The following is a 15394-nucleotide window of genomic DNA, read 5'->3' as shown; positions in this document are numbered from 1 at the left end:
ACAAAAAATTGGAAGGAAATGCATTGCATGATGGATTTAACTGATTTAAGTTGATTATATAGCGAGCTGGCAAACATTGTGAGTGTAGAAAATATGTAGTAATTAATGAAAGAAGTTTAAACACACCATAATCATTTATATATAATTAATTAGTACAATATTTGGAGGTTTTATTTAGGATATTAAAAAAAAAAAAGGGAAGTGAATAAAATGATGAAGAATAATGTGCCGAATTTGACACTTTAAATTTCTTACACATAAGAATAAGACTAAACTTTAATTTGGATGCCGATTATGTTTTTTCAAGTTTATATAAAGTAAAAGAATTGAATTTTGGAAACCAGGAGTGTGTCAATTGAATTTTGGCCGGCGTGCAAGGTATCAATATCTTCGTCTCGTCGAGTAGTACAACTTTCCTTTTTGTTTCACTCAATTTCGTTGAGTATTGAAAAAGTTATACTCATTTGAATCTTACCCAGTTTCCGGCGACCTCAGTGGATTTCGAGGCAATTTCTAGCCAAACCACAATGAGTCAGACGTCGTGTAAGGTACCATTCTCTTCGTCTCTTCGAGGGCTACAACTTTCCTTTTCGTTTCACTCAATTGCATTGCGTATTGAAAACGTTATACTCATTTGAATCTTACCCAATTTCCGGCGACCTCAGTGGCTTTCAAGGCAATTTCCGGCCAAACCACGGCGCGTTGGCCGGCGTGCAAGGTATGAATCTCTTCGTCTCGTCGAGTAGTACAACTTTTCTTTTTGTTTCACTCAATTTCGTTGAGTATTAAAAAAGGTATACTCATTTGAATCTTACCCAGTTTCCGGCGATCTCAGTGACTTTCAAGGCATTTTCCGGCCACACCACGACGATTCAGACGTCGTGTGAGGTACCATTCTCTTCGTCTCTTCTAGGAATGCAACTTTCGTTTTTGTCTTGCTTGATTTCGTTGAGTTTTGACAAAGTTATGGCCGTTTAAAGTGGGTGTAAATATTCGGCCGAAATTCTGATTTTCTTCCTTGAGTGACTGAGTCCCACATCGCCCAGCGAGGGCAGTGAGCAAGCCAAAATTGCCTATAAAAGGCACATTCACCTCCTGAGAAAGCTTGTCTTCATGTCTTGATGTCTTGGTTGGCTTTTGGGCTTTGATCAAGTGTAGTATGTTGAGATTTGTCAACATATTAAGTATTTTTGAATATTTTATTACGATATTATCGATAATTTTAAAAATATCGCGATATTATTGATAATATCGTGATATTTTGACGAAAATTATTTGGATAGTTAAAAAAATATCGGATCTTAAAAAAAACGATAATATCGGCGAAATATCGCCGATATTATCGATTTTTTATTCTTTGGTTATAACCGACAGAAAAAAAAATGGCGGCACAAGATTCCCTCCGAAAATTTTAAATTCCCCCAAAAAAATTTAAATTCCCCCCAAAAATTTTAAATCCCCCCCCCCCAATTTTGTTACGATTAAAAAAATAAAATAATAATTGTTTGGTTTAATAAATAATATGTATTTAAATAGAATACGTTTTTAAAAATTAAATAAATAATTGTTTGGTTTAATAGATAATTTTTACACTTTTGGTTTAATAGATAATAACCCATGTAAAATATGCGATAAATAAACAAAAAGAGAATTATACAATGTAAATGTCATTACATTACCATCAACAAGCGAGAAGGAGAAGGAAATGAGGAGAAGAGAAAAGGGGGAAGGGAGAAGCAGCGGCGCAAGGAAAGAGATGGAGGGGTTTTATTTTGGAATATTGTCATTACTGTCGGTTAAAACCGACAGAACAAAAAAATTTAAAATAAAAATGGACACAAAAGTTCATTACTGTCGGTTATAACCGACAGAAAAAAAAATGGCGGCACAAAATTCCCTCCGAAAATTTTAAATTCCCCCAAAAAATTTTAAATTCCCCCCAAAAATTTTAAATCCCCCCCCCCCCAATTTTGTTACAATTAAAAAAATAAAATAATAATTGTTTGGTTTAATAAATAATATGTATTTAAATAGAATACGTTTTTAAAAATTAAATAAATAATTGTTTGGTTTAATAGATAATTTTTACACTTTTGGTTTAATAGATAATAACCCATGTAAAATATGCGATAAATAAACAAAAAGAGAATTATACAATGTAAATGTCATCACACAAACGAAATATTGTCTAATCAATACTTGAAAAACATAAATAAAAATTTAGCACAAATTACTTTTCCCACTTCAAAATTTAGGCAAATTTAACAGAGATATGCATTCTATGAAACTAGTTTCCATGATCTAACCGTCAAACTTGTTTGTAGATACTACAAGATCGCTTACATAAAAAATCGCAAAAAAAAAAACATTCAGAAATTAGGTAACAAAACAAAAGTTTTCGACGGTTATGAACAAAATATTTACAATTTAATCTACCGTTTTGACGCGAATTTGATCTTCAATTTAAAATATTTACACTAGTGGATACCACAAATCTTATTTTATACTTAATGGAAGTATAATATTAACTCTAAGTGTTTGTTTAATCTACCGTTTTGACGCGATATGCATCCTACAAAACTTTTTTCAACGATCCAACCGTTAAACTTATTTGTACGCACTCTGAGATCGCATACGTAAAAAATCACAGAAAACAAACATTCAGATATTAGGTAACATAACAAAAGTTTTCGACGGTTATAAATGAAAATCACAATTTAACGGTTATTTTAGCTCCGATTTTGATGATTTTTTACAGCTACACTCCTCGACCCTATAAGAATGCATTGAATGAATTTGATCTTCAATTTAAAATATTTACACTAGTGGATACTACAAAATCTTATTTTATACTTAATGGAAGTATAATATTAACTCTAAGTGTTTGTTTAATCTACCGTTTTGACGCGATATGCATCCTACGAAACTTTTTTCAACAATCCAACCGTCAAACTTATTTGTACACAGTCTGAGATCACATATGTAAAAAATCACAGAAAACAAACATTCAGATATTAGGTAACATAACAAAAGTTTTCGACGGTTATAAACGAAAAATCACAATTTAACGGTAATTTTAGCTCCGATTTTGATGATTTTTTACAGCTACGCTCCTCGACCCTATAAGAATGTAATGAATAAATTTGATCTTTAATTTAAAATATTTACATTAGTGGATACCACAAAATCTTATTTTATACATAATAGAAGTATAATATTAACTCTAAGTGTTTTTTTAATCTACCATTTTGACGCAATATCCATTCTACAAAACTTTTTTCAACGATCCAACCGTCAAACTTATTTGTACACACTTCGAGATTGCATACGTAAAAAATCGTAAAAAACAAACATTCAAAGATTACGTAACGGAACAAAAGTTTTCGACGGTTATAAACAAAAAATCACAATTTAAACGTTATTTTAGCTCCAATTTTGATGATTTTTTACAGCTACACTTCTCAACCCTATAAGAATGTAATGAATAAATTTGATCTTTAATTTAAAATATTTACACTAGTGGATACCACAAAATCTTATTTTATTCTTAATGGAAGTATAACATTAACTCTAAGTGTTTGTTTAATCTATTGTTTTGATGTGATACGCATTCTAAGAAGATTTTTTCAACGATCCAACCGTCAAACGTATTTGTACACACTCCAAGATTTTATACGCAAAAAATCGTAAAAAACAAACATTCAGATATTAGGTAACGAAACAAAAGTTTTCGACGGTTATAAAAGAAAAATCACAATTTAACGGTTATTTTAGCTTCGATTTTGATGATTTTTTACAGCTACACTCCTCGACCCTATAAGAATGTAATGAATAAATTTGATCTTCAATTTAAAATATTTACACTAGTGGATACCACAAAATCTTATTTTATACTTAATAGAAGTATACTATTAACTAATGTTTGTTTAATCTACTGTTTTGATGCAATATGCATTCTATGAAACTTTTTTTAACGATCCAACTGTCAAACTTATTTTTACACACTCCGAGATTGCATACGTACAAAATTGTAAAAAACAAACATTCAGATATTAGGTAACGAAACAAAAAATTTCGATGGTTTTAAACAAAAAATCACAATTTAACAGTTATTTTAGCTTTGATTTTGATGATTTTTTACAGTTACACTCCTCGACCCTATAGGAATGCATTGAACGAATTCGATCTTCAATTTAAAATATTTACACTAGTGAATAATTTTTTATACTTAATGGAAGTATAACATTAACTCTTTCAGTGTTTGTTAAATCTATCAATTTGATAGGTATGCATTCTACGAAACTAGTTTCAACGATTTAACCGTCAAATATGTTTATATATACTCCAAGATAGCATGTGTAAAAAATCGCAAAAAAAAAAACATTAAGAGATTAGGTAAAGGGACCGTGAGTGAAAACAAATATTTACACCATTTGTTTATTTATTTTTAATCAATGTAACATTTTAAAATAATAAAATAGTCAATTTCTGTCGGTTATAACCGGTAGAATACTAAAATAATAACCGCCAGAATCTAAAATAATAAAATAGTTAATTTATGTCGGTTATAACCGCCACAATTAACTTAGAAACCGCCAGAATATGTAAAAATATTAAAAAAAAAAGAATTCAAAAATACTGAGGGTTATAATAATTTTATGACGGTTAAATCTGACACACCCCGACCTGAAAAGGTCGAAGCATGCTGGCCGTCACCGTGAGGTGACGTAACCATAAGGGTAAGTGATGCAAAAAGTGAATAAAATTAAAACTAGGTAGGACTAAACAGTGAAAGAGTGCGCAATTCGTGGGTTGAACCCACTACAATTATTCAAAGCGTAATAGACAGTGAGACTACGAAAGAGTAGTCAAAGCAACCCAAAGTACACTTATTACATAGTAGTGATAAGTTCGTACGTCTAAACAGAAGGAAATGTCAGAACTGTCGTGATTCCTCGAATGCCACAGAGAGTACAATTATTTAGGTCCTGGAGGGGCAAAAAACAAAGTTGAGTGGGTCAGCAAAACAATGCTTATAAGAAAACCTTTATCTTTGAATATACTAACCCCTCGCCGTAAAACAAGTATAGTTTCCTCAAAACATACTACGTAAGTATGAAATCCAATATATATATCAACCATATAACCAGAATTATGCCAAGTCAATGATGTATCATATGCCACAATAATAATCAAGTGATAATCAATATAACTAAGTGCTCATCCATCTAAGCTGACACACAAGTTCGGACAGATGGTTTTTGGCACGAACAGAACTGGGTGTAATCAATATGCTCTAGTACTACGATCACGTGAAGACTGGTGCAAAAACACATCACATACAAGTCGGATCGCCTAATGCAATCTACCCGACAAGACTGGCACCTAAACTTGGATCCAAGGTGAGCAAACGGTGCGGATGTGAACATACACGTGAAGGACTGGCCCTGGCCCTGGGGCGAGTACTAACACCGGGTGCAGCAAGATGAGCATGTACACAAGTATGTATGAATGTCATGACAGTAATATCACAACCATATAGCAGCATTTATCACAATTTATTTCACAATAATGATACTAGGCAATATAAGCGTAAAAATGAAGTAAATACGCATTTATGGAAACTATAAATATATATAGGTATAAAACAACTGCCCACTCACAAGTACGTACGTCGTTGGGTCGTAGCCCCCGAGCCTAGCTTGGCCTCGAAAATCCTCGGAATAAGTTTCCCCTATATGTGAAATAACTAAATATCATTAATTAACGTACATAACGGAAACCTACATAAAATGCCCATAGTTTGCTCAAACCTAGGGTATAAATATATGAAATCGATCTACTCGACGACACGAACGCACACGCGTCAACCACGCGCCGATCGGATGCCGGACGCGCCCCCACGCGTACACTGTACTTGCCTTCTTCGCGAAAATCTGCAGTTTTGTAGATTTTTGGGTCAACTTCCAGAGCTTATAACGAGCTTGATTCTCAACCAAATTCACTTCTACAAAAGCCAAATTAAAGCTAGGAATGTGGTCTACCGATTCCAATTTACAGAAAGGTTGAATATAGTCCTTGTTGTTCGGAAATTTGGCCTTAAAGTGGCCAAACGACCACGGTTACAAATTTTCCAGAAACTGAAATTTTCTTCCTAACTTCCAGAGTTGATTTCTAACTCGTTACTTAACCAAACTCAGTGATTCAAAAGCCATTTTGAAGTTAGGAATGTAGGGAACAAGTTTGTACCTAGAAGAAGTTCAGTTGTGGTCGAGGTTGACCAGAAAAATGGTTTGAAAGTGACTAAAAGGCCACGGTTCTTGAACGAAAAACTTCGGGTTTTCCTTCTTCCTCGGCTCGCCAGACTTTTTTCGCCGGTTTCTGGGCAGTTTTTCAAATTGCCATAACTTTGTCATTTCTTCACCATTTTCAACGTACTTTATATAAAAATGAAGATATTGACGAGACGAACACATATATACCTGTCTCGACCCTTAACTCGCCGGGAATTCACCGGAAAAAGCCTCGAAAGCCGTCGGACTCGCCGGAAACTGGGTAAGATTCAAATGAGTATAACTTCTTTAATACTCAACTAAATTGGGTGAAACAAAAACGAAAGTTGTAGTTCTCGAAGAGACTAAGAGAATGGTACCTCGCACGACATCTAACTCTCCGTGGTTTGGCCGTAAAACGCCTCGAAAGTTCCGGCCAAACTTTGAACTTTCCGATCTCTGTGTTTTTGGCATCCAAAACTTCCAACGAAGCACTCCGAGCTTCCTAAGAACCTCCTTAAGCTCACTATGAGCTTAAAAACTCCTAAAAATCAACCAATAATTATTGCATGAACAGTGACCCAAACGGAGGTAAGTGGTTCGACGTGAAAACAGTGGAAATCTTACCTGAAACTAGTATGGATGAACTCGTATTGACGAGATGAACACGATGGTGATCTTTGTTTCCTCGATCTATGAAGATTTGATGAACTTTGGTGATGATCCGTGTATAGAGAGAGAGGGAGAGGGAGTGTTCGAAGGGAGAGAGAGATAGAAAGATGCTTTTCTGATTTGAGGGAGGGGACAGAACATACAGAAAAAAAATGGGATAGTGGAGACCGAATGATGAAGGGAAGTGCACAGGTAGGATTTTACACTTTAAAATTTTACGCACACACGTACTAGCGTGTACAATTTAAATGCGATAGCGAGAAATAAAATGGAAAGCGTTAAGAATAAGTCCACGTCTCTTGCCAATAAAGGCATAATCGTCAATACATATACTCGGGGAGAAATTACATAGGAAAATTTGGGACGGGTCGTCACAAAATCCGCCAGGAAAAATCCGCCAGAAATTTATGTCGGATATATCCGACAGAAAGTAACTTTAATCCGACAGTAAATAAATTATGTGTCAGAAATCTTTTATCCGTCAGAATGACTTATTAACCGGCAGGATCATCCGACACCTAAAGCTAATATTGTAGTAGTGTGTATCTGCAGACAAGGAACAAAGCAAAATATATGCAGAAGTAATTTCAATATATTCAAAACCAACCATATGATCGTGGAACTTCTGAATCCTAGACAAGTTGAGTTGCTCTGATACCACATGTAAGAAGTAATCTGAAAATCAACAAGTTACTAGGATCACAAATATAACAAATATAACGACAATAAAACAATCAAACAATTAAAGGGAAATAAACTTATCTTCCAAAGCAGAGGAAGAAGAAGCCATGACTGCTAGGGTTTCAAGGAGGAACTTCTACACTCTAGCAGCCAAGAGTCCTTGTGCACTGAAATAGGGTTTTGCACTGGAATAGGATAATGTTGTGAGTGCAAGGACCTCCTAATATATAGATGATCATCCCTTTAATCCGGCCTATTAACTGATTAAAGGGATATTCCAAATCAATTAGGATTTCATTATAGTCCAAAATGGTAATGAATTCTTTGTCAACTAAATAAGGTTTTCATAATTAATTGCACTAAATAAGGACTCCTAAACCTAACCAAATAAGGCTCCATAATTTTCTCAACTATTAACTCGAATTTACCAAGTTACTGTATGTCAAGAAACAGGAAGCACATGTTCTTTGACACTCACAACTTACAACTACGAGATATGGCAAGAAAGGAGACAAAGTATGAAATGAGCTCAAACATCCATGTAGAATTGCAACTTTGCTATTCCAAGAGCATTTTCATAATTTCACAACTTTAAGAAAGTAACATACAATAAAATTAGGGACGGATTGTAACAGAACAATCCAACCTACCTACATGAAAATCAGTAAAACTAAAACGTAACAGCAAGAAATAAATAAGTAAACTAGTTGGATTAGTTCACTTTGTATCTCTACTTGTAGAATCTGATGACTTTATACTTGTACTCCAAATGATGAAAATTCAAAGTATAACATTTTTAGTCTTTAATTTGGACAGGTGCATGAATATTGAAACCTACAAGGGGGTTATTACTAGGAAATTCAAATGGTCATTTTCACTTTACCAATTCCAATTATATCATATTAGAGAATATTAGAGCATCAATTATATTTGCTAGTACGTTTCTTTGAGGTTGTACTTGTACATGCATGGAAACTACAGCAAGGAAGTATAGATTTACAAGAGTTGATTTGATGCCTAAAAGACACATTCGGACAAAAAATAGACCTAATCAATGTAAGATTTCAAATTTTGCTGCAAGACAACATGCAAACATTAATTTACACCACGTGTGTGTCTATATATACACAAATGTCGTCTTGTTGGAGTACTCTACTGATTTAGCCTATAGTTCTTTCAAGTTAACCTCCATTAGGGAGTGATATATATCAGATATTGGAAGTTTAACAAAGATATTAAAACGAAAAAATTTTAAATTTTAAGCGGCTTTCTAGATGTAATTTTGGCCAAGATGGAGTTGAATTAATTCCACGCACCATACTGCAGAAATACTGTATGCATGCAAGGAAAAAAGACCGAAGTATTGATTAATTCCTAATGTTGACTATATGACCCAAGAAAAAAGGAGGGAATCTATTAATGTTGACTGAGTAAAAAGTATATACGGCAGCATTCTTGTCAATATAAATAGGAAGAGAGCTCTAAAAGCCATTCTTAAAAATAAAAAATAATAATAATGTCTCAGTTTGCTCTTCTTTTTTATTTCCTGATCACAGTTTCAGTTAGGGAAGGAATTACAACATTTGGAAATGCCAATACAATAGAGAACGAACCCGGAATGGGACTAGGTGCTATTATCGACAACAGTTCTCGGATTGGAAAAGAAGAGAGAGTGGCAATTCAAATGGCATTGGATGATCATTTTGATTCCACTGGGAATCAGAGAATGGTTCTGCACGTAAGAAACTCTCAGAGGGAGCCCTTGCAGGCAGCTCTTGCAGGTAATTAGAGCCTGTTTGATATCCTATTTGAAAATTTTCATCATTTCTCAAAACATTTCTTAAGAACATTTCTTGAAAACAATTTTCTTTAAGACTCAAAAACTTGATTGGTTTGCAATTTAAATTTTTTAAATCTTACGACTTAAACTAGACAAATAGATCTAAAAAGAGGGGGTCGTAGGAGAGGGAGAAAGAGGAGAGAGGAGGAAAGAAAGTAAGAGATGATTGAAGGAAAGAGAAAGAAGAGAGTGGATCGGACGAGGTAGAGAGGAAGAGGAGTGAGAGAAAAGAGCGGATTGAAGGAGAGACGAAAAATATATTAAAAAAAAAAGGAGAAAGAAAGAAGAAACGAGAGAGATGGGTTTGGAGTGAGGGGGGAGGAGGGAGTGAGAGGGAAGGAGGAAGAGAAAAGGAGTGAGTTTAAGTTTAAAAATTCTAAAAAATTATTTTTTATGTTTTTAGATAATAGACTATATTTTTTAGTTTAGTTTTTTAAAATAGTCCACCAAACAAGTTTTTAAGACCTAAAACTTGAAACATGAGGTATAATAAAAAGCCATATAATTGTGTATTCTTCAATCTGGCGCATATAAAATAAATGTATCATGTATACATTCATTTTTCTCTCTTCTTTGCTTTAAATTTTGGGAACTTTAACGAAAAGCACCCGGTACTGTTCACTTTAACGAAAAACCACATTTTTACACTAAAAAGTCAATCCTGGTACTATTCACTTTACCCTTTATTTTGTCCTTATCATTAAAACTCAAAGTTTTCAAGCCCTTTTCATTAGTTTTCCTTTACATTTTTGCGTGAAAAAACTCAATAGGAAGTAAGTACATAATTGACGGTTGAAAATCAAACGAGGAGATAATGAAAATCAGCTTAATATAACACTTCTAATGCCATAACATTTATCAATCTGCAGCTAAATTTCTTATAGATGAGCAAAAAGTGCTAGCTATTATAGGACCTCATACATGGGAAGAGACATCATTAGTAGCTAAGGTTGGCAGTGAGACTCATACCGCAATTGTTTCCCTTGCTGAGGCTAATCCAATGTGGGCAACTGAGCTGTGGCCCTTTCTGGTTCAAGCTTCTCGTAACCGGTTGAAACAAATGGAAGCAATTGCTGCTATAGTTCAGTCTTGGGAATGGCATCAAGTCACTGTAATTTACCAAGATAGAGATTCTTCAGCCAATGAAGTCTTACCTCATCTCTCTGATGCCTTGAGACAAGTTGGTGCAGAAATTAGCCACCTTGTAGCTCTCCCTCCTTTTGCTTCTTCTTCATTAATTGAAGAGCTTGAGAAAATCCGAAGAGACCAGTGTAGAGTCTTTGTTGTACATTTGTCTGCGCAACTGGCAGTGCAACTATTCCGGAAGGCAAAAGAAATGGAGATGATGGAAAAGGATTATGTTTGGATCACCACTGATCCTATTACAAGCCTTGTCCACTCCTTTAATGCCTCCACCATCTCAACAATGCAAGGGATCATCGGACTCAAGAGCTACCTCCCCGAAAGCGGGAAACAATCTAAGGACTTTGATCATAAGTTTCGTAAAAGGTTTAGCTCGGAACACCCTGAAGAGGAGAACAATGAACCTGGAATCTTTGCAGCACAGGCTTATGATGCTGCAAGGGCAGTGGCTTTAGCTGTGACAGAAAGCAGGAAAGGGAGGAACTTGTTAGCAAAACTTTTGCAAAGCGATTTTCATGGCTTAAATGGAAGAATTAAGTTCAGTGACCAAAAATTAGCTCCACAACATGTATTTCAAATCATCAATGTGAATGGAAAGAGTTACAGAGAAGTTGGATACTGGTCAGATGGATTAGGATTCTCACTGACTCTAGGTGAACGTGCTACTAACAGATCTTCTATGAAATATTTGGGGCAAGTGTTTTGGCCAGGGGGGCCTTGGTTGACTCCAAAAGGGTGGACTGAACCAACAACAAACGCAAACGTGCTGAGAATTGGCGTGCCGACAGGATCAACGTTTAAACAGTACGTAAATGTGAAGAAAGATCCATTGGGACATAACTTATCTTTCAATGGACTTGCAATAGATCTCTTCAAAGCAACCCTAAAGGAGCTGCCTTACCATTTGCCCTACGAGTTCTTTCCCTTCGAAGGAACATACGATTCTTTAGTTGAGCAGATCCATTTGCATGTAAGATATTTACTTTCTAGTCTCTTCAGTTGATTAATTAGTCCAAATTGCATATGCCATTATTTTATATTTCATGGAATAATTAAAGATCAATCAAATTTGACTTGCAGAAATTTGATGCTGTAGTTGGTGATGTGTCAATAGTGTCCCACAGATATAAGCACGCAGAATTCACACATCCCTATACCGAATCAGGATTGATAATGATAGTTCCGGTCAGGTCCAAAACATGTAGCAAAGCATGGTTATTTATGAGACCTTTCACAAAAGCAATGTGGGCACTGATAGGAGCGATCAATGTCTACAATGGCTTTGTCGTATGGCTGATAGAGCGAAACTATTGTCCTGAACTCAAAGGTTCTGTGCTAAATCAAATAGGAAGCTTGATTTGGCTATCCTTCACCACTCTCTTCTCCTTACACGGTAATTTCGTAACCCACATTGATGTTCAATTTCATTTTCCTATTCTCTATTTTTTCTAAAACTTGTCTAAATACAACTTCCATTTGTTTTAACTGATCAAAGGAGATAAGCTGCATAGTAATTTGTCTAGGATGACAACGGTGGTCTGGCTATTTATGGCGCTAATCATCACGCAGACATACACGGCTAACTTTACCAGCATGCTTACTGTCCAGCAGCTTGAACCTACTGTAACAGATGTGGATGCGCTGCTGCGAACCAATGCCATGGTTGGTCATGGTAAGGGATCCTTTGTTTCAGCCTATTTAAGGGAAGTCTTGGGCTTCCACCCCAACAATATTTTGCAGTTTAACTCCTCAGAAGAATATGCCTTAGCCCTCAGAAGTAAAGTAATTGCTGCTGCCTTTCTTGAAGCCCCTTTGGCAAAAATATTCGTTGGAAAATACTGCAAAGCCTTTATGGCAGTTGGACCGACTTACAAAGTTGGAGGATTTGGATTTGTAATTCTCTAGCTTCTCACCAAGTTAATCTTCTGCACTTAAGTTAAACTATATATAAACTAAGCTTTTATGCTACAGGTATTTCCAAAAGGGTCTCTGTTGCTTCCTAGTGTAACAGAAGCAATGCTAAAGGTAACCGAAAGTGGTGAACTTCGGATTTTAGAGAACCGCATGCTGGCCTCTCTGAAGTGCGTGGATGCAGAAACAGATGGTGCTATTGATAATCCTAGTCTAAGCCCCAAAAGCTTTTGGGTAGTATTCATACTCACAGGAGGAACATCGACAATTGCTCTCGTGGTTTATAGTTTTCGCATTTGTAAATCAATGCTGGAACACAAAACCAACTGGAAGTTCATATTGGATGTAATGAAACAATGGGGAAGTCCAAACAGGAGGTTCTCAAGAAGAGACAGCGATATTAATGAAGAAAGCCATGCATATCCTTCAAATGCATCTGCCGTGCAGGCTCAAGTCTAAACATTGACACCATTGGCAACAAAATTAGATAACCGAAAATATTTTCCACGTATAAAAGGATTGCATTCAAGTTTGCATATAAAAGAGTACAGTTTTAACCATTATGTACAAAGAGAAGCGCATTTGCAGATGCAAAACCACTGCATAGAAAACATAGGATTGGCCAACTCTCTGATCCTGCAACACGTTACCGTGTTGCTAGGAGTTCTTTTTTACTTTTCGAACTGTTGGCTCAGTATTTTTATTTGCAATACCATAGAATAAACAATGTAAACTTGTAACATAGTTTTTTTCTAAAACAACGAAACTTGTAACATAGTTTTATGAAAAAGAATAGTCATCAGTTAAAGTCGCTAAAGTTCTGTTACACCCATTTGTGTCCTCCATTCCCCTCACTCTTCCATCTCTCTCAGCCCTCTTCTTTCTCTCACTCTCCCTCTCTTTCGACCTCACTCTTCCATCCTCATCGTCAAACCCACACACACACCCACCACCACAACCACCTAGCTACGACACCACCATCACCTCTGGAACTTTCTTCTCTCTCTCCTGTCTCGGCGAAGCTCCGGGACACCCGGAGAACACCCAAGTCTCCCCCGACGACTCCGGCGCCTTTAGAGGTAATTTCCGGCCAAACCATGGAGATTTTGCCGGCGTGTAAGGTATCAATCTCTTCGTCTCGCTGAGTACTACAACTTTCCTTTTTGTTTCACCCAATTTCGTTGAGTATTGAAGAAGTTATACTCATTTGAATCTTACCCAGTTGCCGGCAACCTCCGAGGATTTCGAGGCATTTTCCGGTCAAACCACTGCGAGTTAGACGTCGTGTGAGGTACCATTCTCTTCATCACTTTGAGGGCTACGATTTCTATTTTTGAATCACTTGATTTTGTTAAGCATTGACAACGTTATGGTCGTTTAAAGTTTGTGTAAATTCCGGTCGAATCCGGCCTTCTCTTTCGATTGGGTTCGGCGACCCACATTCCAGAAAACCCAGGCCTTTTAGGCCTTTTAGAACTGGGGCTTTAGGCCCGTTAGATTCGAGCCCAACCCAAACCCTTTTTCCTTTTATTTTGTTTTAATTTTAATTGTTTAATTATAAAGGTCTTTGGGCCATGTTTAAATTAGGGCCTTCGGCCCGTTCCCTTGTTGAACCCAGAAACCCTTAGGCTAAAAGCCTTTGGGCCTTTTGAACCAGGGCTTTAAGCCCTTTCCTCTTTAAGCCCTAAAACCTAGGGCCCTAACCCAATAAACCCTTATAGTTTAAAAACCCTAAACCCAATTATTTACCCTAGGCCTTCTATAAATCTAATTCCCTAACCCATTAACCTAAACCTAACCCAAGTCCTAACCCTAAACCCTAGTCGGCCCAAAACCTTTTATGGAAAATATTCTGTTAGAAAATATTCTATTAGGGAATATTCAGGGAATATTTTATTGATGTTTACGAAATTTATCCGGGATCCTTCTTAGGGTAATTCGACGTTTTGAATCCATTTCCAATGTCCGTTTTTTCAAATTCAATTGCTATTATATAGTTTTATTAATTGAGCCATTTATGTGCTTAGGGGCAATTATAGTGGCGTTTCTGTCTTCGCTAGTGTCGTGGCTCTTCGACGGCGAAGTACTGTGAGTGGACTCCTTCTAAAAATGCATGTTTTAATAGTAGAAATGCATACATGGAAAAACATGATTTAATGATTATGTTCTATGAAATGCTTTGAGATAACATGCTTACTGAGGCTATTTTGAATTATTACTATTTTTCCTATAACTCATATTCTTATAGAATATTCGATGGATGACGATATGGTATTTGGAATATGTTTCGAACACCTCTTTATAGTATAAATGATGGATGACTTTATACTATGAAGTTGTTTTTCAAGATATATATGTTCAGTGGTTTTGTACTTACTTAGTGGTCCTTTCCGCTACGGGACATAAGGATAGATTCCGATCCGTCCCGGACGACAGTTTGGTGTTGGCATAGGGCCTATAGTGTGTTTCCTCTAGCTATTAAGCACAGGGACGGGGAGCCAGCATAGGGCCTGAAGTGTATTTTCCTCTGACTGTCTGCTCAGAAACGAGGAGCCGGCATGGGGCCTGGAGGTTATCGGACAATTCACTAGTGATTATTATATATATATAAGTTATGATTTTGAGACATTGCACAGCATGCTAGGTTTCGGAAAACCTATGTTTATCATTATATATGTGTTTTCATAAAACCTGGGGATTAGTACGTTGATAATTGTTTTACTATATATATATATATCAACTTGGTCCACTCATGTTTGTTTTGCGCCCCCTTCAGGACTTAGAATCGAGGCATACAATCCCGGCATCCAAAAACTTCCGCATCGGCATCTTCGAGTCTTCTCGGTGCAGGACCCATCCTTTGTTTCATTAAATT

The 15394-nt window shown here is 36.1% G+C and overlaps 1 protein-coding gene and 1 long non-coding RNA gene across 3 annotated transcripts; one reads left to right on the top strand and one right to left on the bottom strand.

Annotated features, from left to right (window-relative positions):
- Positions 1–4744: 4744 nt before the first annotated feature.
- On the bottom strand, positions 4745–7113 carry LOC103441075 (uncharacterized). 2 transcript variants are annotated; one of them, XR_011579464.1, is made up of 7 exons: positions 6900–7089; positions 6653–6816; positions 6483–6551; positions 6250–6381; positions 5814–5936; positions 5664–5734; positions 4745–4988 (listed from the first exon to the last, which is right to left on the bottom strand). It is a non-coding gene; the product is annotated as an uncharacterized lncRNA (long non-coding RNA). The 2 variants fall into 2 exon arrangements; XR_011579465.1 differs by lacking the exon at positions 5814–5936 and having other exon boundaries at positions 6900–7113.
- Positions 7114–9141: 2028 nt separating this feature from the next.
- On the top strand, positions 9142–13336 carry LOC103431240 (glutamate receptor 2.8-like). Its single transcript, XM_070819721.1, has 5 exons — positions 9142–9406; positions 10326–11578; positions 11689–12001; positions 12104–12501; positions 12580–13336. Exons 1-5 carry the CDS (start codon positions 9142–9144, stop codon positions 12976–12978), a joined length of 2628 nt encoding a protein of 875 aa, XP_070675822.1. The 3' UTR covers positions 12979–13336.
- The last annotated feature ends 2058 nt before the right edge of the window (positions 13337–15394 follow it).

This window comes from Malus domestica, chromosome 03 (assembly GCF_042453785.1).
Source record: "Malus domestica chromosome 03, GDT2T_hap1".
Taxonomy (NCBI): Eukaryota; Viridiplantae; Streptophyta; class Magnoliopsida; order Rosales; family Rosaceae; genus Malus; species Malus domestica.
Note: the sequence above shows the minus strand (reverse complement) of the source record. Positions and strands in the feature narration are given on the sequence as shown.

What these genes read in the sequence shown, in the direction of transcription:
- LOC103431240 (XM_070819721.1), top strand. Translation starts at nt 9,142, where the DNA reads ATGTCTCAGTTTGCTCTTCTTTTTTATTTCCTGATCACAGTTTCAGTT. An exon ending in TTGAGCAGATCCATTTGCAT is followed by an intron (nt 11,579 to 11,688) that starts GTAAGATATTTA and finishes TTTGACTTGCAG; the next exon opens with AAATTTGATGCTGTAGTTGG. An exon ending in AAGTTGGAGGATTTGGATTT is followed by an intron (nt 12,502 to 12,579) that starts GTAATTCTCTAG and finishes TTTATGCTACAG; the next exon opens with GTATTTCCAAAAGGGTCTCT.